Source organism: Euprymna scolopes, chromosome 1 (assembly GCF_053919585.1).
Source record: "Euprymna scolopes isolate OS-2025 chromosome 1, ASM5391958v1, whole genome shotgun sequence".
NCBI classification, from domain to species: Eukaryota; Metazoa; Mollusca; class Cephalopoda; order Sepiida; family Sepiolidae; genus Euprymna; species Euprymna scolopes.
This window is the reverse complement of record NC_136482.1, coordinates 59157672-59182346: the sequence shown is the minus strand read 5'-3', so window position 1 is coordinate 59182346 and position 24675 is coordinate 59157672. Positions and strand designations below refer to the sequence as shown.

Here is a 24675-nt window from a genome sequence, read left to right as displayed (position 1 = left end):
TAATTTTAATATTTTAGATACAGCTTTACTTAGAGGTTTAGTTATGCACGTCTTAGAACCTACAATAAATCTAGCACCAACTGGATTTTTATGCATTTTAGGTATCTAATACATACATGGAAGATTTTTGTGTTTGTCTTCTAACTTTAATCCTACTTTTTCATTTATAATACTATTATTCAAAATAATGCTATCTAAATTACTATTACTTACTTTATAAGTATCCGAATCGTTTCCTATAAGTCCTACTTCTATCAATAAACGTTGTATATAATATTTTTTACATATAAAAGTTATATTGTTTGCCGCTTTATCAATCGGAACTATTACAAACTTTTCTTGAAGTATTTTAAGTTCCTCTCGTATTTCTGAATTTTTTAAAAGAGGATTGGTTTTTCTAGGGTGTTTAAATTGTTTTATATGTTTAACCTTTTTGTTTACGCATTCAAGTATACTATTTTTCCATGCATCAAACGTAGACTGTGCTAATTTATATTTCTTTACCATAGACATAATAAAACCTTCTAGTGCTTTAGTTACTTCTTTAACGCAATTAGTGTAATTTAGGCATTTAGGTTCTCTATAATTTGGACCCTTACTAAGTAGTTTTTTAATTTAGAATTATTTACTATATTTAAATCTCCTGTAATTACATGTTTTATCTCATTATTACAGAACTGAGAGGAATTACAATCACATTCTGGAATATTTATATTATTATCTTTTATATATATATATATATATATATATATATATATATATATATAGAGAGAGAGAGAGAGAGAGAGAGAGAAGGAGAGAGAGAGAGTAAACCAGAATAAATACCTATACATGAATATATATGGGAATAATTTTGTGTTTACAATAAACTTTTTACGCAAATATTATGCAAGTATATATCATGCAGAATATCTGCATGAATATAATTACACTAAATACTTAACTAAAGATGATCATCCCATAAGAAAACCGAAAAAAAACTAATAGGGAATTAACTCAAATGAATGTGTAAAAGAATATGAAAATTAGCTAGATTTTTTGCCAGTGATGGCAATTCAACAACCTATACATAAAAAAATTGTAGTTTCTTTTTAAATAAATAGAAAAGAGCCTTACCTTTTTTTCTGCTGTTCCTGGTCTCCGGACCGGACTCAACGTGTAGTATCTGAACTGCAGATGCTGCACTTAAGATAATTTGTACTAGTCAATGGAGGGAAAACCCTCTATACTGGGACAATTATTATTGTTGGTAACCAGCGTGCCCCCTTTTTGCATACTTTAAGGGCAGCTGTTTTTACCCCACATTAAAACGGCTGTTTGCCTAATTTGCTTCGGTGGGGTAGCAAATGAATACATTAAATAAATAGAAAAGAGGGGTTTTAATATGAATATCAATACACACAACAGAAAAAAACGAATGTATATATATATATATATATATATATATATATATTTATATAATTTACCACAGTAGTATATATATATATATATGTGTGTGTGTGTGCGTGTGTGTGTTTTTATGTATGTATGTATGTATGTATATCGTCGTTGGCAGAACTCGAACACGAGTATACATTTTGCTTATCGGCATTCCCTATGATGTGATACAAGTCAAATTTGTGCATAGAAGATGTGGCTGCAGCTACAACAGGGGATATTAAGAGGGTTCACAGGCTGTTGGACTCCAGCTTTTCTTCGTTGTGTTTTTGTTTCTTTCTTTTCTATTCTGTTGTTTTCAAACATTTCAGTTCTTTCATATACTTTCTAATCCAGCTTTCCCTGTTGGCTGCATTGACTTCCCAGTTGTTTTGTCAATGTTGGTCGCTGTTACAGTAGATCTCAGCTGATCTTTAAAACGGTGTTTTGGTGCGCCGCGGGGTTTGCTTCCAGTCGCCAGCTCTTCAAAAAATAATTTCCTTACGTAGGCCATTATCAGCCATTTGGGAAAGGTGTCCGGCAGAGCGTAAACGGTGTATTAATATTGTGGCTTCTATGCTTTCCATCCCTGAGCGAAGGAGAACCTCGGTGGTCCTGATGATATCTTGCCACTTTATGCGAAAGATATCACGTAATTTTTTCAGCTCTCTTCTATAGAGTACCTAGGTCTCAAAAGCATAAAGCAGAGTTGACGTTTGTATATCTTCACTAGCATAGTGTAGGGTACAGTTGTCGTCGGCGTATGACAACTCAGTGATTCCTGTATAGTTTTATGTGCTCTGGACCTGAAGCGAGCAATTTAAAAAGATTGCCATCCAATCGGTATCTTAGTGCTATTCTAGGATTGTTTTTCTGGAATTTCAAATATCATTGCTACCTGAAAAATAAAAATAAACACATTTAGTCAAGCATACAGCCTAGCTTTAATTAACTTGTAATAGGGAAATTGCCTGATAGGCAAGTTTCGTGTTGTACTTGGTACATCTTTACCACATGATGGCATTGGATAAGGGAGGTGAATTTAATATGGCAACGAAAGCGTTCGAGCACTTGTCAAATATCCGTCCTTGAGATGGAGACAAATGCCTTTTCTAGATGACAGGATATCATACCAAGGGAATATTGGTGTTCTATGCTTTCTCCTGGGCTTGTCTTGATCGCAAAATCATATCAATATCTATTAGGTGTGAATCCACCCTGGCTTTCAGGAAGAATAGGCTATGGAGGCGGTTAACCAGGATGTTTGCAAGAATCTTTCTTTGCGATAGAATGAAGGAGTATTCCTTAGTAGTTCGATCATGTACCTTTGTCTCCTTCCTTAAAACTGGTGATTATATCAGCATCCTTCCGGTCCGTACGCATTTCCTCTTTCTTCCAGATACGCAGAATTAGAAGATAGATTCGGGTTTGAAGTGGAAGACCTCCCTATTTAAATAGGGGAATGCTATCTGGCCCTGGTGCTTTGAAGTGTTGGGGGGATTTGAGAGCGGTTACATATTGGTGAAAAGTTGTATTTTTATACAGCTAGAAGCGAACTGGGTACCGGACAGCGTTTCTCAGGAAGTGCTACCGTTGCATCACGGTTTAGTAACACTGAGAAGTGTTCTTGCCATCTGACAAGGACATCTTTAGTTTCAGCGATCTCTATTATGTTATGGTGCTTTTAGTGAGGCATGAGAGCTTTTTACATTACCGTTTATCTCTTTGACTTCAGAGAAGAAGCTCCTTATATCGAGGACGTCTGCATAATGCTGAAGCTCCTCTGATTTTCTTTTCTATTAGCGATTTTGTATGTTACGGAGCTCTTTCTGACATTTTTATTTAGTTGATGGAAAATAGTTTTAAGTTGTGATGTGGATGGGCTTAAAGCTCAATCTTTTCTCTTCGTTCGTTTTCTATTAAGCCTGTAATTTCCTGGTTGTTGTCATCAAACCAGTTTTCATGGGAATTTTAATATTCCCCAGTGTTTCTGTGGCTGCCTTGCTACTAGTTTCACGGAAGGAGAGCAATTCATTAGTGGTATGATTGATTGGAGTTGGCAATGCGCTCTGCACCGCTTCCTCATATGCCACGGAACGGCCCTTCAACTTTTGTGTGTTCAGTTCCTTTGACTTTGGGTGTTGTATACGGGGGCGTTTTTAGAATAGTCTAATGTGTGCCAGAGATTAGGGCGGGGTTATTTTAAGTAGTCTTTTGTCTCGTTGGGAGTTGAAAGATGGTATTTGTAATTAGAAGTTCATACTCTACACACGATTTTAGAATGCGGAGTGCATAATAATTACATTTTCCAATGGCACTTTATTTTCTATGAAAGGACGCCATGATGTCAATCCGTCCCCACACGGGGATTAAAATTTACGACTATGATAATTTTATCCTTTGAGGGGGTTGAGGATGTAAGTTCATTTTGGTATGTTTATATAACTCGTCCTTATCTGTATCTCCTGAATCAAGGGTCAGTGCGAATGCTTATACCAGGGTGAAAAAGTTGTTCTTCGGAAAGGTACAGGTAGTTTCATTACTTCTGCATTTATTCATTTAGGCATGAGGTTGTGTTTTTGCACGAGGTCTGTTTTGATCCGGCGTTCTGGGGGAGGTTTTCCTCTGCAAAATATTGAATAACCGGCCTCAAGTTCGTCTATTTTAACCTCGTCTGAGAACCCAGTCCACCTTTATGCCTCTGCCAATTGTAAACCAGGAAAGCCCTTTGTAGAGCAGTACTATTGCCCTTTCAGGTCGATCTCAATTTTGAAGATGAAGAAGGGTGCTAACATTCAATGTGCCAAGTCTCTTTGTAATTTGAATATTCTTATTCTCCTGATTTTGACCGGAATAGTGGGCCCCCGCTGGGAGTGGGATACCAGCCAGGTGTCTAGATTGGCGTTTGATGTTTGGCCAGTTTTTATATATACCATTCTGTTAAAGAACTGTTTAATGTTCCCTATGGACTACGAAACGACTAAGCCACTTTATTAGAACATTCACACTAATTTACTTGATGAGTACGTGAGTGTCAACATTGAAGCTGTGTATCTGAATGTGTTTTGATAATATCAAGACTTGTTAATTAAATAAGATCGACAAAAGAACGATATCTGATTCTCTTTAAAGTTTATGCTTTCATACAACATGACGTGCATTTGAGAAGTTTTATTACTGTACATGCAGAAATGTTCAGCCTTATAATGTAAAACGCTCACGAGCGATCTCCAGTTTGGTATTTCCCGTCTTACATCAGGAGAGGGGCCTCTGAACCTGTTGAAACTGTAATGACTGATGAACGTCTTCCCAAGGCCGCTGGAAAAATGGTGGGATCTTTCTATCGATCCGGTAGATATCTCACTGCTGATGCTATTCTCTATCTATATAAGAGCCAGGAACGTCCGAGGATGGAATGCTGTTGCCACATCTGGGCAGGAGCTGCTAGAAAGGACTTAACCTGCCTTGATTCAAAATAGACTTCGTAGCCTCGTAGGAGATGTCCTTTTCTCTTCCTTGCAACCTCTATATCACAGAAGAGATGTTGCGAGTTTGTCTCTGATGTATACTCATTTTCATGGAAACTGTTCGACTGAGCTTCAATCTATGGTCCCCTCTCGCCAAACTTTCACAAGAAACACTCGTCTAGCTGTAAACACTATCAATAATTACCCCCACTCTTTATCTGTGCCTAAACCTAAACGTAGATTCCATGAACAAAGCTTTTTTCTTAGAACTGCACGCCTGTGGAATTGTCTTCCGTTTTCCTGCTTTCCGGCTGACTACAATACGGTTGTCTTCAAGTCTAACGTAAATAAGTTCTTGATGAGCCGTTCCATATAAGTTATCAAATTTTCCAAATTTTCATTACTAATGATTACTATATTGTCCAATTTCTAATGTACAATCTTTAACCCTTATCCTTGAGTGGCCTCTTGGCCTTGATAATGTGGTGATGCCTATGTATAAAAAAATCTCCACACTAACATAATGTACTTGCAATAACCCTTATCCATGAGTGGCTTCCGGACCTTGATAAGTGGTGACCACCTTGTAAAAAAAAAAAAAGAGCGCTTTAACAAAATTTTCAACGTCGCAGACTTCGTGTCGATTTCCGCTGAAAATTGATTAGCTTCGCATGCAAGACAAAAGGAAGATAAACTCAGAAAAGTTGTAGTCTACTTTAAAGTCAATTCACGAAAATTACAGGGGTTTTACATATATACAATTGCGCAGTTCGATTACACCAGAATAAACAGTCTACAATCTTTCAAAATCTTATTCTTCGTATCCAAGATGACGGGCGGGATGAATAGAGGTGTTGGCAGTTATTGGAATCGGGTGTTTCTCGCGAGATTCTGTTTCAACCTGCAATTTTAGCAGTGTAAAGGTAGGTTGGGGTGATCTCCTTGGCCAACCAGAATTCAGCATGCCATTCAGGGATCTCTGAATCTTTTGCGTGTGTGCACATCGGCAGGCTTTTAATAGCCTGCGAGTCTTGGATCCAACCTAAATTCTATTCACACGCTCCGAAAGGTTAACATTTTACCTTCTGTATTCAGTAAGCCAGACAGCCAGCGTCAGTATTCGTCAGGCCAAACGAATGTATGATTTCATTCTACATTAATCTGATATTTTCTGTTATTGTTCCCAAACAATAAAATATATGTATGTCTTACAGAAACACAATAAAGCCATCCCTTTCTATAGGTTACTGCTGCTGTCCGGGATTCAATCAGCGTTTAACAAACCATCTCAGCATATATACCCGGCCTTACACAGAGTTTTAGGGGGGGGGCAATCCCCCCATTGGGGAGTAATATCTCTTCCATAGGCGGACACACAATAATAATATCTAATACAGATTCGCTTATAAAGCAGTTCGAAACAACATTTGTATATTAAACTCTAATTCAAGTGATTATGTAAAATTATATCCTAAATTAAATAGTAAGTTATTTGAAAAAAAAACAGCGACGAATTCTAAATGAATATCTATTTTAGAGTACAATTTAATATAAAAGCATGAATTTTGTCAAACTTAAGGTAAAGCGATCTATAATATAAATCTGGTCTGTCTGTTTAAATGTGCGTAGGTATGCATGCATGTCTCGCAAAAATGTCGAAACGAGATCGGTATCCTTTTAAATTTCGACCTTTCGGGCGTACATTTATCGAAACATTCTACTAAAATTGTAATACGTTTCGCTCAAATCGCAATTTTCTACAGATTGGGGCCGTTTTTCGTCGATATATTAGAAATTCAGCGCCTCCTTTTGATTCTGTAGCCTTAAAGTAAATCTAGCTCAACTAGCCTAGCAAATGGGAGAGGGTGCGGTCAGCCCGGGTATCAGCCAAAGAGAGGTGACACTATTTCCTCACAGAATAATGTTTCACCCAGGCTAAGGTGCGAAAATAGTCCGAAATAGAATTTATTTATTATATTTTATGTATTATTTTAGTTTTAGTTAAAAACACGTTTTAAAAAATATTACACAGTCTTAAATAAAGTGAATTAGCCATTGTAATCTTTTTGCCAACTTTTATTGAAAATTCTAAACCTGTACTTTTTACATCTTTTGATAATATTCATGTTACTTCCTTAACTATGAAAAAGCCTAAGAAAGAAAGGTTTATATATATATATATATATATATATATATATATATATATATATATATATATATATATGCTATAATTGTGGCCGACCTAATCACAAGAGTTTCCAATGTAGATACAAGTGTTTCAAAGGAGACTCCATTAAAAATGTGGAGAGCTCCTTAAACGAAGATACATTCTTATTTCGATGTACGATTTCTGAATCAACAAATATTAATAATTTCCTGTCGATGGTGGTGCATCGGCACGTGTAATTACGACGGAATCTGATTTTATCAATTTTGATTCCTACTTTAGGCCTCAGAATCATTTTGTAGAACTTGCCAACGGCAGTCGAATAAACGATATCATTTTCAAAAGAAATGATGCTAAAATCTCGCTAAAGAACAATAAAGCTGACCTATGTTTCTGTATTCTAGAAAACGCTCTTCTAATCTCGAAATTAAAACAAAATATATTTTCTGTACACGCTGCTATAACACAAGGGGCAAATATAAAACTTAGCCTCAATAAATCAAAACGTGTACCCGAAGGGAACTGCATTCAACATTAACGTAAATGAAAGACTATATTATTTAAATAGCGTAGTCTCATCAGAAACCGCATGCCATGATTTACAGATATAGCATTAAATTCTTGGGCATTGCAATATTATTGATATCTAAAAGTTGCCGACTGTGGTTGACGGAATGAAAATGAAAACATTAAAAATTGTAACTGAGACGTTCCTACGCAGGGAAAATAGCAAACTATTAAAAAAAGATACCAGATAAGAAGGCGACAAAATCCTATGCCTGCTGTATTGTGACTTGAACAGTCCTGTGGAAGCTATGGCCAGAAACTATTATAGATATTGATTGAGATTGTCGGACTGACTTCCTCATCTTGGTTGTTATTGTCACAACGTTTCGGCCGTTTTGCCCTCCGGCCTTCGTCAGGTGAACGGTTTGTTAGGAGTCTCGAACCCAACCCTTTATTATTATTACGGGGGTACCGTGTTCGGAATCCAGCTAGGCTTTGGGACATAGTTGCTGATTCTCTGTTTTTCAATGTTACCTTTTCACTGCCTTCGTTCAGGATTGAACTCAGCACCTTTGGGTAAGTGGAAACTTTGATACAACGTCTAGGACCACTCGGCCATATGTCACTAGTCCTAGTGACATATGGCCGAGTGGTCCTAGACGTTGTATCAAAGTTTACAGTTACATTCAGGTTTATAAGTGTTTATTTTTAAAGAACAAATCAAACACCCTTCTAGCAACTAATAAGTATTAAGCCGATATTCCTCCTTACGGTGAAGTAAATTGTATTGCTGTGACATCGGTACGGAATTCACTAATAAAGACTTTGAACTTTTACTAATAAACTATTATAATAAGCGTGAAAACTCGGCCCATAAATCGCCACATCAAAACGAGACTGTGGAAAGAGCATGGCGGGCACCTTCTGGAATTGTCAGATGTCTACTCATTGAATCAAATCTCCGAAAAAAACATCTGACCGTATGCACTTATGGCGGCTGCCTATATACGCAACATGAGCTGTAATAGAACACTACCTACGACCCCATGTTAACCTTCTCGCGGTAAAAATATATACAACCATGACGAAGGATATAAATTCTTTGACCGAAAATAATACCTATACTGTAGTACATCTCCCAAAAGATAAATATGTAATTTATACAAGATGGGATTTTACAGAAAAAAAGATTAAAGCATCAGGCGTTGAACAGTACAAAACTAGAATTGTTTCTAAAGTATACTCTCAGATTTACGGTATAGAATATTTTTCTACGTTTTCACCGACCACAAACCTAACGACAATCAGAATTTTATTGCAAATCGCCTCGCAATATGACCTAAAAATCCATCAAATTGATGAAAAAATGATTATTTGAATGCCCCAATAGACTGTAAAATTCATATGACCCCTCCAGAGCGATTTATAATGAAAAGTAAACATCGCGTGTGGCAACTTAGCAAGTTACTGTACGGTCTAAAGCAGAATGCTCAGTACTGGAATACAGTATTTCATCATTATATGATAAAATAACAATTTACACAATGGCCAGCAGACCCCTGTTTATTTACCTAACACCAAGACAATAAACTACTGATTTTTGTTTTAAGGGTCGATGATATTTTAATCGCATTTAATTGTGACATGATCTTGAACGATATTTACAACAAAATAAGTAAAAGATTCAAAATGCCCGATTTTGGTAAAATGACCTGGTGTGTGGGGATAGCATTTACTCAAAGAAAAAAATATTACAAATAAGAAATCGAGATACATTGACAAACTACTATTAAAATTTGGGATTGCGGCGATCAGGAAATTCTCTGCATCGGTCAAAACTAATATAAATAAAAATATGCACACGTGATCTGAAATAATCGACGATAAATTATACCGAGAAGTCCAAGGAAGTATTTTATATATATATATATATATATATATATATATATATATATATATATATGTATATATATATATATATATATATATATATATATATAATGACTACGACGGGACCTGATATATGCTGAAAAAACTATCACAAAAAAAAACATTCAAGATCGAAAATGAAGGAATTAAGCATAGCTAAACAAGGTATTTGTAATTTAAAAAGAACTAAAAAACAGAAGGTATTATTTAGAAAATCAGAATATCCTATTAAATTAGAAGTATTTTCAGATTCAGATTGAGGAAACGACGAAGATCGAAAAAGTATATCTGGAAATTGTTTCAGACTATCAGAAAATAGGCCTATTATTTCATAGAAATCTAAAAAGCAACGTGTGAAACAGAAGTTATGATTACATACACGACCCAGGAAACACTCTATCTTTAAAATATCCTAACGTGTCTTTAAGAGCCAGAATTTATTAAAAGCCCCGTAGTAATTAATTTTTATAATCAAGCTAGTAGATTCTAAGCACAGAACACAATACTCCTCCAAACATCTAAGCATATAAATATAAAATACTATTTCATTAAAAACGAGGTCAAAAAGGAATCAATTATTTTAGAGTTACAAATTATCAGAACAAAATATCGCTGATGTAGTCACGAACCTCGCAACAAGAATAACGTTAAAACACGTGTAAAATCAATTGAACTGTGCATTTCAAATGACTACTCTGGTGCTGAAAAGAAAGTTGCTGAATAGAGCTTCAAGCAAAAATCTTTAACTCAATGCCACGGTTTTCACCATATTTTTTCTATATCTCTATTACCTAATAAATACCAATCAAATGTGTTGTCAGATTTATTTTTTGTGTGATTATCAAGATTAAAGTAATTTACGTAGCCAAATTTTTCAACACCTTGGTCATGAAATGGTTAGCGATTTGGAGTATATGTTTAATGAATGTATTCACCTGATTCGAGTTTTTAAAACAGCCCTAGAGCAACAACCTAGTGTGGAGATATTTGTATAGTCATGTGTTGAGAAGAAAACCAGCAAGGAAACATGTACAGCGCTACAATGTACCTACTATCTTAGTAGTCATCTCACGACAGGGGCATTGTTTATAATCCATCTGACTGTATAAATGTTGCCTTAAATATTACACGAAAAGGAAAACCAATATAAGAAAAGTTTACTGATTTTTTAATACTCTTTTGCATCCTTTGATCTGTTGATCAAGATGAATATAATTTACATATAATGCATGACTCCCTTGAAAATAATCAGATCAGATTCAACAAATATCCCAGAGACGTTTATGCACAGAAGTTCATGTTTAGAGAAGGTCAAGCTAATCACCTCTTCTATTACAGAGATCTTTTCGTGCAATGTCTAGTACCTTCTAGACTGAGAGACATGAGATCAAATTACTCAAACTTTGAATACAGTCTAATGTTAACCAAGGGGCATCTATAACTAATGAGAGTGTCAATAAAGTAGTTTTCCCTTTTACTTTTAGTGGAAGGCCCATCAATATGGACGGGAAAACATGGTATACGATGTCTAATGTAAGGGAATTTATAGACCCCCTTTATATGCTACCCTAAATGGGAGAAAATGAAATTTCATTTGTTTGCAAGGCGAAAACGACATCATATGCAGGACTATTTTGCAAGCGTTTTTCATAAGCAACTAAAGTAATTAGGTGATTTGTAAAGGACTTACTAATAGTAGTGTTACACACAATGCTACATGTAAACAATTAAATAACAAAAAAGATGTCTGTCTCATGCTCATAGCTTATATTGTTTTTTTTTATAAGATCAGGCCATATCACATTGACAAAACAATCAGTGGTGAGCTGCCTGATTCTGAGGTTGATCCTGTTATCGGAAAATGCACTAGCATATACACAAAGTAGTTTTCGTTCAGCTACTGAGGTAAATCATGATGGATATGTACCAACGCCGGCAACCGGATAATGGTGGTGTTTTGATTAACATCATGCGTGAAAATTTAGTATTTCTACAAAACTACTCATGTAGTGCACCATATTCTCCATCTTATCAAAGATATTTAATGCACATATTAATATTAGATTATTGCTAAACCATTGAATATCTTTCAGAATATGGATTTTCATCACCTAACAGAAATAAACATGCTATACACTATTACATTTTTCGTAAGACTTTATACAACTTTCATGAGCTACGTGTTTGAAAATGAGTAAAACATTCTAGATGTACAATAATGGATGTATAGATTCATTAGCAGTAAAGTTAATCATTATGTTGGTGGCGATTGTTGCTAGGTGCTGAAGTTGGTACAAAGAAGACATTCCTTTTAAACCTTCTTCTTGCAAAAGTTAGATTTAATAGTAGCATCGCATTGGCAATTGGGTCGGCAGGCATAGCAGCAATACTTCCAGCTGGAGGTCAAACTGCACACTCTCCTTTCAAAGTGCCTCTTCATTTAGCCAATAAATCTGCAAATGCCTCCGTTTGAAATATCCCAGCATATTCAAGCATAGCCAGTTTATTACAACGAACTAGATTCATAGTTTGCGATGAATGGACGATTTGTCATCGAGGGGTTTTGCAGGCACCAGGTTGTATTCAGGGAGATTTGAAAGAAATCAAAACTTTAATAGGAGATGTCACTATTTAGATATCTGGTTATTTTTTTCAAATCTTGCATGTAATTTTCAAAAGAACTATAATAGATAAGCAAAATGCATGTCTTAAGGCATCAATTTTTTGTCCAAAGTAAAAAGTACACTCTTAGTTTACATTTGATGACACATTTATTGGATGAGTTTGCAGCAATTTTCTGAAATACACTCTTTTCCATTTGTATTGGTTCAATAACATCGAATAGTGATCTTACATTGCACGAATTATCGTATGGCCAAATAGTAAATGAAATTTGTGACATGACAGCTAAGATTTTTTCCAGATTTTGCTTCTAATTTCTACAAAGTTGGATGGCTTTGTGAATGAGCAATCTTTGCCGTTAGAAATGATGATGTTGATTAATTATAATCATTTACAAGAGTTGTTTGTGTTAGAGCATTTATATTAGTCCATTGATTGTGTTATTGATGAACATCCGGCAGTAGATTTTCCTGTAGATTTTCTTTATTTCATTACAAACGTCTATAATACCACATCATAACATTATATATAAGTAAGGAGCTATACTCATATTATGATGAAATATTGTTCCAACTAAACTGTGTAATGTCATACGGTAAGCAATACACTCTTTAAAACGTATGTTCTGGAACCGATTAAAATAGCAGTACATTTCAAAGGTAAAAGTGTGTTAATTGCTTATTTCTCATTATTCCCTCTGACAAACAAGTGCAGCTCAAGCGTTTACAATTCCCAAACATACCTAGTTTTGACATCTCTATGAATAAAGTCTCAAAGTTGTTGGGCTAAATCTTCAGACGACATTGCTTTAATTATGGCTAGTTTTATGCAAGTTACTCACACATCACAGACCTGCTAGAGATCACACCAAAAATGATGATTATGTTGTCGCTATTCTAAAATTGATGCTCCCGGTAGATTTTCAAAGTTTCCGATATACACTGCTTGAAACTATTTTTTTCATTATTTCAATGACAGAATAGATTACTAATGTGTTATATATATATATATATATATATATATATATATATATATATAGAGAGAGAGAGAGAGAGAGAGAGAAAGAGAGAGAAATAAAAAGGAACAAACCATGTTATGTGTCCATCACCGTTTCGTTTTTATTTCGAGACATCCTCTGTATATATATTTGTAAATTAAACAAGGAAAACAAAAAGAGATGTTATTTTTTTCGGATATACAGAAAATATTAAAATAATAATTATAATTATGGCATCATTTTTTCAGAAGAAATACAAAAAGAGACAAGCAAAAACTCGAAAAGAGTATTAGAGCTACTAGCATTGTGTTTATAAAAATCACCTACTACTACTATGTCTTATTGAACGTAGAAAGAAGCAATTCTAAATCAATATTTCGTTTTATCATTTTTTTTAATTATGTATAATGGCGGTATATACAAATGTATCAAATACAACCTGGCAACATGAAGTGAATAGTATCAGTAAGTAAAGAATTGCCTTTTAGAAAGGTTTTATTAACTGTAAAATACACGTACGCTCTTGAAAGGATCGAGCGGGAAAATGAAACAGAGGGCGCTTTTATTATGAATGTCAATCCCAAGGGGGATAACTCTTAACAGCAAATTAAATCATAACATTTTCCCCGTCCTAAAGTATTCAAGTAAGGGGTAATTAATTATAGACAATTTTTTTTTTTTTTTTTTTTTTTTTTTTACAATCACATAAGAATCATTTTATTTACAAATAACATATGAACCCAAACTGCAGTTTTTTCAGTATTTAGTCACAAAATCCTTATATTTACTAGGGAATTGTCGAACTCGGGACGACCTCCGCACAGATTGGCAGGAATGCTGATTTTCAGTATTATTTTTTAGTGAAATCTGATTTTCTTCAAGATCAGACGATTGATTTTTGTCTTCCTCATGACCAATGTTTTCATTAGTAGAAGGGGCAAATAAAGTCTCTGAAGTAGTAGGATTATTATTAGAGTTTTCTTCATTTGATGAGTTTGGAGCTAAGTCTCGAACGTTGACAGTGGTTTCAGTACCAGAAGGTAGTTGAACATAAGCGTAGTGGGGGTTGACATCTATTAGGGTGGCAGGCGTTACAGGAGGGTCATGTTTACTTGTTTTAGTGTGGTTTCTAATATATATTGGGCCTGGTTTAACCCAAGAAGGAATTGAAATTCCGGAAACAGATTTACGACTATATTTCAATAGTCTATCATGGGGAGTCATATTAGTGGCAGTACAAAGTAATGATCTAATTGAATGAAGTGCGTCCGGTAGTATGTCTTCCCAATAAGGTAGTTTCATTTGATTAGAATGTAATGTTGTTTGAATGGCCTTTCATAAGGTACCGTTGAGTTTTTCAATCTGTCCATTACTTTCAGGATGATACCTACTTGTTTTAGAAGTAGCAATTCCTTTTTTGTGTAAAAAATCCTTTATTTCTCTTGCTAAGAAATCAGAAGCACGGTCAGTATGTATCATGTCAGGCAAACCAAAAATTGAAAAGAGTTTGTTTAGACAGTGGATAATGGTTTTGCTTGTCATATCTCTGCAAGGAAAAGCGAAAGGAAAACGGGAATACTCATCAATTAGAGTAAGTAGATATTTGTTGCCATGTATAGAAGTAGGTAGAGGGCCTTTAAAATCAAGATTTAATCGTTGAAAAGGTAATATGGCTTGAATGAGAGTCCCTCCATTGGTATTGGCGAATTTGGGTGTCAGTAATTGACAGGATGAGCAAGAGTCAGTAATATTCTTAATTTGATCCAAAGTAAAAGGGGGGGGGGAGTCCTCGTTCTTATAAAATGGCTTAGTCTTGAAACACCAGGATGACATAATTGTTTATGTAAATCACGAAGATCTTGTAGATTGTAAGTAAGAGCAGAGATGCGAGAGAATGTGTCAGCAGCAATATTTTCAGGTCCAGGTCGATAAACTATAGTGAAATTGTATTGGGATAATTCTATACGCCAACGACATATTTTGTCATTCTTAATTTTTGATTTTCTTTTATTGTCGAATATGAAGCTGATGCTCTTCTGATCTGTGATGACTTTAAAGTGCCTGCCGAGTAGAAAATGTCGCTACTTACGGAGAGCTTCTACAATAGCGGCTGCCTCTTTTTCTACTGCATGGTGCTTAATTTCGTTAGTATTGAGAGTTCTTGAAAAAAAATGCAATAGGACGACCTTCTTGATTTAGTGTTGCAGCAATGCAATAGTTACTAGCGTCCGTTTCTACTTCAAATTCTTTATTTGGATCTACCGTTATTAAAGTGGCGTCTTTTAGATCATTTTTCAATGTTTGAAAAGATTTTAATACAAATGGAGGTAGTGGAAATTCTTTGTTTTGATTTAGTAATACAATTTTATCAGAAAATTTTTTAATGAATTTGCAGTAATAGGAAAACATTCCAACTATTCTTTTTTGAGATTTAAGATTCAGCGGAGGTGGCATTTCGAGTAATGGTTTTAGTCTTTGATAATCGGGAGCTATTTGATTATTTTCTATGGTGTAGCCGAGTAAAGTAATAGAACTAGAAGAAATTATGCTTTTATTTTCATTTAAAGTGATGTTATATTGTTTAGCAATTTTGTAGAATTTTTGAAGATTGTAATCGTGTTCTTCTTGATTTTTTCCGCATATAGTTACGTTATCAACATACACAAAGGTATCGGTTAGATTTTCTTTTTCTATAATATAGTCTATGCTCCTCTGGAAAGCACTTACTCCATTGGTGACGCCAAAAGGAAGACGAGTAAATTGAAAAAGTTTGCCACTTACTTCAAACGCAGTGAATTTACGATCAGCATGATTTATAGGTATTTGGTGATAAGCAGATTTTAGGTCGAGAGTAGAGAAGATGTTATATTGAGCGATGTCGTCTACGATCTTATTGATATTAGGCATTGGGTAAGCGTCTAGTTCCGTGAATCTATTAATGGTATCGCTGTAGTCGACTACCATTCTTTTCTTATGATTCTCATTCGAAGTTACAAGAACTTGCGCTCGCCACGGAGATATCGAAGGTTCAATTATGCCTTCTTTCAACATTCTAGCAGTCTCTTCTTTTATGAATTTGTTGGCGGCAAAAGTGTAACGTCGGGATTTTGTCGCAATAGGAGTAGTATGAGGAGAAAGATTAGAAAAGAGAGGAGGGGGTGGAACGTTTATGGTAGGAAAAAAATTATTCGTGTTTATAGCTCCAATTATAAGTTTGTCTCTAGGACCGTCGAATTTAAGTGTTACTTTTTTATATTTTTTTAAAATATCTTTTCCGATTATTTAATCAATGAAAAGGTTTTCAATGATTTCAATTGTTATTCCAGAATGGGTTTTATCTTTCAGTATTAAATCCACGACAGCTTCGCCAGTTATTTTAGCATGTTGATCGGAAGCAGCCAGAGCTATAGTTTTGTTTTTAGGTATTGTGAAGAGTTTAAGTTTTTTAGCAGTATTTTCATTAATGAATGTTTTTACACTGCCGGAGTCCACCATAGCGTTCACGAAGTGCCCGTTAATTTGGCATTGAGTGAATGTGACATCTTTGGAGTTAGTGTCTAGTCAGGATAGAGAAGGTGAGGGGTAGTCAGAGTCGTCATAAAGAACAGCAGTATGAGTGTTAGAAATAGAAGATTTACACACTTTAGCCCAATGACCATTTTTTTGGCATTTTTTACATTCGGCGTTTCGTGCAGGACATAAATATCGAGGATGACGTGATTTTCCACAGAAAAAACAAACCCCTTTTGGATGCATATTTTCTTTAGTCACAGCTATACGATTGTAGCCCGAAGGATTATTTGTAGCTGCTACAGTAAAGTTATTTGCGTAGCTTATCGAATGCTTTTCTGCTTGTTCAAGAGATCTGGCCGTGGCATATGTGTCTTGTAAAGTCAGGATGGGTTTTACTAACAGTCGTTGTCGGATGGACGAAGAAGAAATTCCACCGATGAAAGCTTCCCGAATGTATTGATTTTTGTTTTCTTCAGCAGAAACCGCTTCGAAGTTACATGTTTTGGCAAGCATTTCCAATTGTAGTATGAAGGCATCTATATTTTGTGTTGTTTGTTGCTTCGTCGTCATCAATCGATATCTATTATAAACAATATTTTCAGGTTTTAAATAAGCGGCGTCCAATGTTCTTAATGCACTATCGTAGTCGGTTTTATCGCTTATTAAATCGAAAACAGAGGCTGAAATACAATTGATCAAGGCAAAGAAATTATCTGAAGTGTTTTCGATTAATCCGTTATTATGTGAGCGGATATAATTCTGGAGGGTTAATTTCCAATGCCTATAGGATTTTTCGGAATTAGGGCATGTAGGTTCCACCTCGAATCTGTCGGAACGTAAGATTCGATCCATTATTATTATTATTTTTTTTTACAGTTAATAAAATTGAAGTGAATAGTATCAGTAAGTAAAGAATTGCCTTTTAGAAAGGTTTTATTAACTGTAAAATACACGTACGCTCTTGAAAGGATCGAGCGGGAAAATGAAACAGAGGGCGCTTTTATTATGAATGTCAATCCCAAGGGGGATAACTCTTAACAGCAAATTAAATCATAACACAACACTGGTTACTTCAGATAGTCATAAAAAACCAAAGTGAGGTTTGCATTTATTGTTTTATATGCTTATATAATCTATCGGAGTTATTGCATTATAGCTATAATCATTTATCATGACGACGTGCTAGCGCTGTTTTCTTGTATTAAATATGTTATCTTTGTACCGTTATATGTTTTCAAAAATGTTTTTCTTTGATTATATATAGCGTGAGAAAATGTTGATTTAATTAAAAACTGCTGCAAATGGGTGACTATGAAAAACCTTAATGCAACGGTGTATTAATAAGTTAATATTATTCCTCACGCGATTGAGTACCCTCTACTTCGGAGAGGGGTTTTCAATTATATATTAAACATAGCAAAACGTTGATATGCGAAGGTAATATGAAGCGACACGCGTAAATCGTAATTCAATGCAGAGATAATCTCTGCTCAACGTAAATGAAAGATACGAAAACAAAGGTAAATATTGCGCCAATTTTCTGCAAAGAATAGATGTTTTATTTTTTTCAATAATGATTGAGAAAATTATGAAAAAAACAGTTTCAGCCACGCTGCATTTCGGAAAGCACATCACATAAAATATATAAATTATCTTTCTAATACCACTGATGTTCTGAAGTTACAATTCATAAATGGTTGTCCGTATGAAAAGATCGTAGCCACTTGCCAATGGCAGTGTTACGATGAATTCAGTCAGTCATTGATAATCTGACAGTTTCATTTATCTGTTACAGATATTGAGAATGTGGAGAGTAAAAAATAACTAATGACCGAGACGTATACTAGATAATATATGCACCATTGAAATCTTACCAAATGGATTCAGAATTGCGGTTATTATGTAGAAGAATAAATATGGAAGACAAAAACGCGTTCATATCATTGCTACATCTCTCCTCTTTGTACCTCTGCAAGTTTCTAAAGAACGAATACAAATATTGTACGAGTGGATATACGTTCGTCGTATGCAAAAGACGTAAAATATACTTACGTTAAATACTAATCGATTAACTAAACATATATTTACAAGAAAGTGCATAGTTAGATCATTTTTAGACGTAAATATACTTACGTTAAATACTAATCGATTAACTAAATATATACTTACAAGAAGGCGCATGATTAGATAATTTTCTTAATTGAATTCGATGACCTATGTTTATAAATCAATAATTAAGTTTAATAGTAAATGTACCCATATATACTTGTAGAGAAAAAATAAATCTTTATTTATTTTACTGTATTTTAAAAACCACATTGCAACGTATACAAAACAAATAAGAAAAAAGTATTTAAGAAGTCAACGCAACAACGGTAATAAGATAAACATATGCATGCACATTTTTTTTTACACAGTGATCACCACTTATCAAGGCCCGGAAGCCACTCAGCGATAAGGGTTATTGCAAGTACATGGGGATTTGTGGAATAGGTCGGCATACTTAGTTAGAGCAGTACAGAGAGGGAAAGTAAGAAAGAAAAAGACAGGATATTTTTTGTGGCACACGAAAATGTAAAGCCGTAACAATTACCCACTAGTATGGCAACGAGAGGCCCCACCAGAGACTACTGCATGGTCCAGATCCACTCACCAAATGGCAATACAACAGTCCCAGTACTTTGCGCCTGCTGATAGGACAGCCTCCTTAGTGGTTAATCCAAGGTGCGGGTCCCTGACTATCAGGCGGATAACGTCAGACCAGACAAATGTTTACCTCTAGCACCCTTACTAGTGACATGCCCACAAGGACAGACAGAGACAGAAAAAAATCCGACATCTCAGACTACTGGTCACCAAGTACTACCGACATTTAAGCAGCTTTTTCTTCACCCTTTGTCAGAAAAATCACCCATTGAATGAGGACTGAATGACAAAATAGGAGAAGCGAGAGTTACTGGAGCTGCCGATAACACATCCACTGTATTATCTACTCTCCATATGTAGCCATCAATGTTTGTATAAATAAATTTCATATATATATATATATATATATATATATATATATATATATATATATATATGTATATACTTGTTTATTGTTATATAAACATGCTCACATCCCGCTGCTACAAATAGCCACTTGTTTCAATCAAACAACAGATATCATCAGGCAGCGACTTGACTATTCAAAAGTTCAATGAATAATGGATTTTTATTTTAGGTAGGAACTCTTTAGAAGTTGGAGTTAAAAAACTTAAAACACAGGACTTTAATTAAATGAAAAAGTAAAAAGGGAGAGGCAATTTAAATAAAGTTAAAAGATTACAATGGGGAGAGAGTGATTGAGAAGAGAAAAAAGGAATAGAGACAGAAATAGAGAAAAAAAATATACAGAAAACAAAATAGAGAGAAAAAGAAGAGAGAAAATATATATATATACATATACACACACACACATATATATATATATATATATATATATATGATATGGAGAAGAAAAGAAAAAAGAAATAAATGGTTATAATAAAGAGAATAAGAACTAGAAGGAAAAGGAAAGAATAATGAGATCAAGTTAAATAGAGAAAGAGAGAAAGTAAGAATTTGACAGTATATAGAAAAAGACAAAGAAAAAGAAAAAAATCTGCGTGTCAACCAATTGATGCACAATTATAACATTCAGTAATGAAACATATTATTACAAATACAAACAGAAGATACAATCCAAGCGTAAGAAATGAACGTGTCAAAAAAGGCAGTGAATGTATTCGGCTAGCATATTTATCCTCTTACATACGTCCACGAGTAAAATCAACGCAATTCAAACATACGTCTACCATTAATTAGGCCCTTTATGCTAAATGATATAAGTTTAAAGTTTTCGCGTTTTTATTAGATAAATATATGAATAAAAGAAGAAAATAATGATAAAACAATATTAAAATTATTATTAATAACAATAAACATAATAGTAATGATAATAATAATAATAATAATAATAATAATAGTAATAATAATAATAAAAACAGAATAAAATTAATATTTATTATCTTTTTAATATAACATATTTAGCCATAAGAGGGGATTAAATAAATTAAATAGGTCCAATAATTATAAATAAAAAAACTACTAATATTTATGTATATAAAAAGAATACAATACAAATATATATATATACACACACACACATATATATACCCAAATATACACACACATACACACACATATATATATACATATACATATATATATATATACATATACATGCACATAAGTAAAGGTGTAACTATACTATTAAGTTGGAAGTTTAAGCTATTTAAGTATAGATATAAAGTCATATTAAATCACAAAATAATACATTCAATACCAGATTACTAATAACATAGATACAAGTACACTTACCTATAAATATATTCAGGCAAAAGAAGTAATTAAATCAACGAAATACTCAAAAATAGCGACGCACAGGTAGATAGTACCCAAATTAAAAATAATAAGATACATATGTATATACTCACAGAGAACCAACCGACATACTAATAAGCATATATATACATATATACATATACATATATATATATATATACATATATATATAATCTTATGTATACACATACATACAAAAAATACACAAATATATGCACACAATCATATACTAATAAACAACAACGCACACACACATATATATACTCACACATAAATATGTATAATTTACATAAATTATATATATAGAAATACATAAGAATACAAATAATTTGGCAAGGGTACAGATAGATGCATACACACATAGAAACATACAAATGGATTGAATAAACATGGGAGGGTATACCAAATAATATAGAAATATATAGATCTAAGTACACACGGTCATAAAATAAATACATAGACACATACATATACACATAGACACACAGGTATATAAGATAGGAGAAGTAAAGAATGAAATCAGGAGAGGAGAAAGTATATTAATAGAATATTAATAAATTATAGAAATCAGTGACAGTTTTTAATTTATTTAAATTTTATATCTAAACTAAATTACTTAAAAGATGGGTTTAATAATGGTTGCAATTAATTGAATTTTCGTGCTTCTTATTTAATAATTTATCTCTTTCTCTAAAAGTAAGTATAAATAATTTCTCATAAAGACATAGGTAGCAAGGCGAGTTTAAAGATGAACAGGTTTTCGCTTTCTTTAAAATTTTCCAATTTACTATTGGGGAGTAACCTTGTTCTACTAGTTCATTGTAATATTTAGACAAGGAAGTTCTATTTTTGTACTCATTATTTTCAAAAGAGCACTTGTGACCGGTAAGTCTTTCTTTAAAATTGTTATTTGTCATTCCTATGTAATATTTTTTTTCATTCGGGTTTTCCTTAGTAGAAATAGTTGCTTGGTACACTACAGAAGTAATTTGACAATTTCCTTAAAGAGGGCATTTTGATTTAATTCTACAGTTACAACTTTCGGTAGCAATGTGTGTGCTATTTTTGTTTAATATTTTGTTATTATGTTTTTTAATTATTTTTTCAAGGTTTTCATTACAGTTATAACTAAGTTTTATTGTATTTTTATTGAAAATTTTATGTAGTATGTTATTAATAGGGAAGTGCTTTTTAATTAAGTTTAAGAATTTAATTCCTAGATTTGTTTTAAGTTTCAGATTAAAAGGGGGATTTCACCACAGGATTTTTCTCTTACGGTTTCTATTTGTATTTGTGTTTGGGTGTGTTGGATCTATGAACTCAATTTGGGTGTTTTTGTATCCACTATCCTTAAGGGCCCTGTTTTAGAAATATTTATGTTTATTAAATGTTTCAAGATTGGAAGAATTGTCACTGATTCTTTTACTAATGGATTTGGGGATATGCCTAATGATAGATTTTGGGTGATTTGATATGGGGTGTACATAAATTGGGTTTGAGTTTTCCTTCCTATATGGTTGGTAGATGCCTTTCCTTAAATCAAAGTTCACATCCAAAGAATTTACAGTTTTAACATCTGATATAATATCCACTTTTAATTTAATTCTACGGAATTCATTTAAGATAATCTTTTTGGTTCTTTCACATTTAGGGCCGTTGGATTCCTTTTTAGTTTTCTTTTTCTTTATACTGTCAAATTCTTACTTTCTCTCTTTCTCTATTTAACTAGATCTCATTATTCTTTCCTTTTCCTTCTAGTTCTTATTCTCTTTATTATAACCATTTATTTCTTTTTTCTTTTCTTCTCCATATCATATATATATATATATATATATATATATATATATATATATACATATTTTCTCTCTTCTTTTTCTCTCTATTTTGTTTTCTGTATATTTTCTTTCTCTATTTCTGTCTCTATTCCTTTTTTCTCTTCTCAATCACTCTCTCCCCATTGTAATCTTTTAACTTTATTTAAATTGCCTCTCCCTTTTTACTTTTTCATTTAATTAAAGTCCTGTGTTTTAAGTTTTTTAACTCCAACTTCTAAAGAGTTCCTACCTAAAATAAAAATCCATTATTCATTGAACTTTTGAATAGTCAAGTCGCTGCCTGATGATATCTGTTGTTTGATTGAAACAAGTGGCTATTTGTAGCAGCGGGATGTGAGCATGTTTATATAACAATAAACAAGTATTATCAGCTCTTTTTATTGAGCACTATCTAACAACCTCATTGAATTCATTAGTCCATTACTTTTGAATATAAAAAAACCCGAGTATATATATATATATATATATATATATATATATATATATATATATATATATAATTATATACTAAAGATCCGTTCATTTATTTCTATATATAGTATAATTCCGGCAAGATATACAATTAAGTGGTCACCTTATTTGCATATTAGAGTATTAAAACTTGATTACATTGTATAGCTGTATTTAAGTTAATGTTTCGACTAAGAGAATTGTTTAAGTGTTCTTTTTGAGATTGTTATGCAATCAAGTTTTAATAAAGATTATATTGATAATATATTCATAATATATTAAATTTAATTGATTTGGAATTATTATTTCTAACACTTTAGAAAATAGATTAATTCCCGATATAAACATTAAAATATCAATGAAAACTATTCGCTAAATAGTTCAGTAAGTTTCCAGCGTGAAAAAAAAATCCGTGTAGATAGAAAAATGTTTCAAGTATTCAAACTAGCAAACGGAACTTCATGTTTGTCAGAGCAACCCATGTTAGTTCATATAGGAGACAGCCAGCCGTATAAAGATATCTCTATTTCGAGTCCAAGCAGAATAAACTCACGGACTAAAACTTAATACAAATTTTATGTAGAAGAGGAAAAATGGAGAAGAATAAGGTAATGACAGAATAAAAAAATATACAGATAAAAGATAGAAAGACACGGATATGCCGGTCAGTATTAACACATATTCCTTGTTTACACGAGGGATTAATAATGACTGGATATCGCTAGTTAAAGAATATGACTTGAAAACCAGAAACAAAGTGAAGAAGGCCGAGAAATACTGAAGACAGGACAGAACAAACAACGAATTAAGTGCAAGAGGAAAAAGAAAAATACAAATTCGAAATCGAATAAATAGCTTGCCCGTTAAACATCCAGTGGAAACTATTATAAGTCTGAAATAGAAAAAAATAAAGAAGAAGAAGACAAAGAGATTCATAAACCACTAAATAAATAAATTCAATGTAGACAGAAAGCAACAGGAATACACCTCATTACTAAAGAAAACAGCGTCTGAATATGTAGACGTAGAATAGAGTCGATGACGAAAAAGACAGTAAAAATGACAAAATGTCATCGACAAAGACGAATAAAAACAGAGAGGAAAAAAAGAAAACAAAGTCGATGACATGTAAATAGGATGTCTCTTACAGATCCCATTAGAAATTGTGTCGGAGTTTTACGTAAAGGAAACATACGAAAATCCCGAAGTGTATAATTTTTATAAAGACAGTTATAACTCATTAATGTGTCACGTGCACATTTCTTACGAAATTCTGTGAGTACTGTTTCAAGCATATTTTCTGGTAATGTGTGTGGTATTCCTGTTTTATGGATTAAAATTTTACGG

The 24675-nt window shown here is 33.2% G+C and overlaps 1 protein-coding gene across 1 annotated transcript in view; it reads right to left on the bottom strand.

The window, feature by feature from the left end:
• Positions 1 to 2297: 2297 nt before the first annotated feature.
• Positions 2298 to 24675, bottom strand: part of LOC145280331 (uncharacterized) — a 40638-nt gene continuing 18260 nt past the window's right edge. Inside the window, exon 2 of the mRNA XM_080132103.1 lies at positions 2298 to 2314. Within this exon, the coding sequence (XP_079988229.1) occupies positions 2298 to 2314 (17 nt within the window). The remainder of the gene's footprint in view (positions 2315 to 24675) is intronic.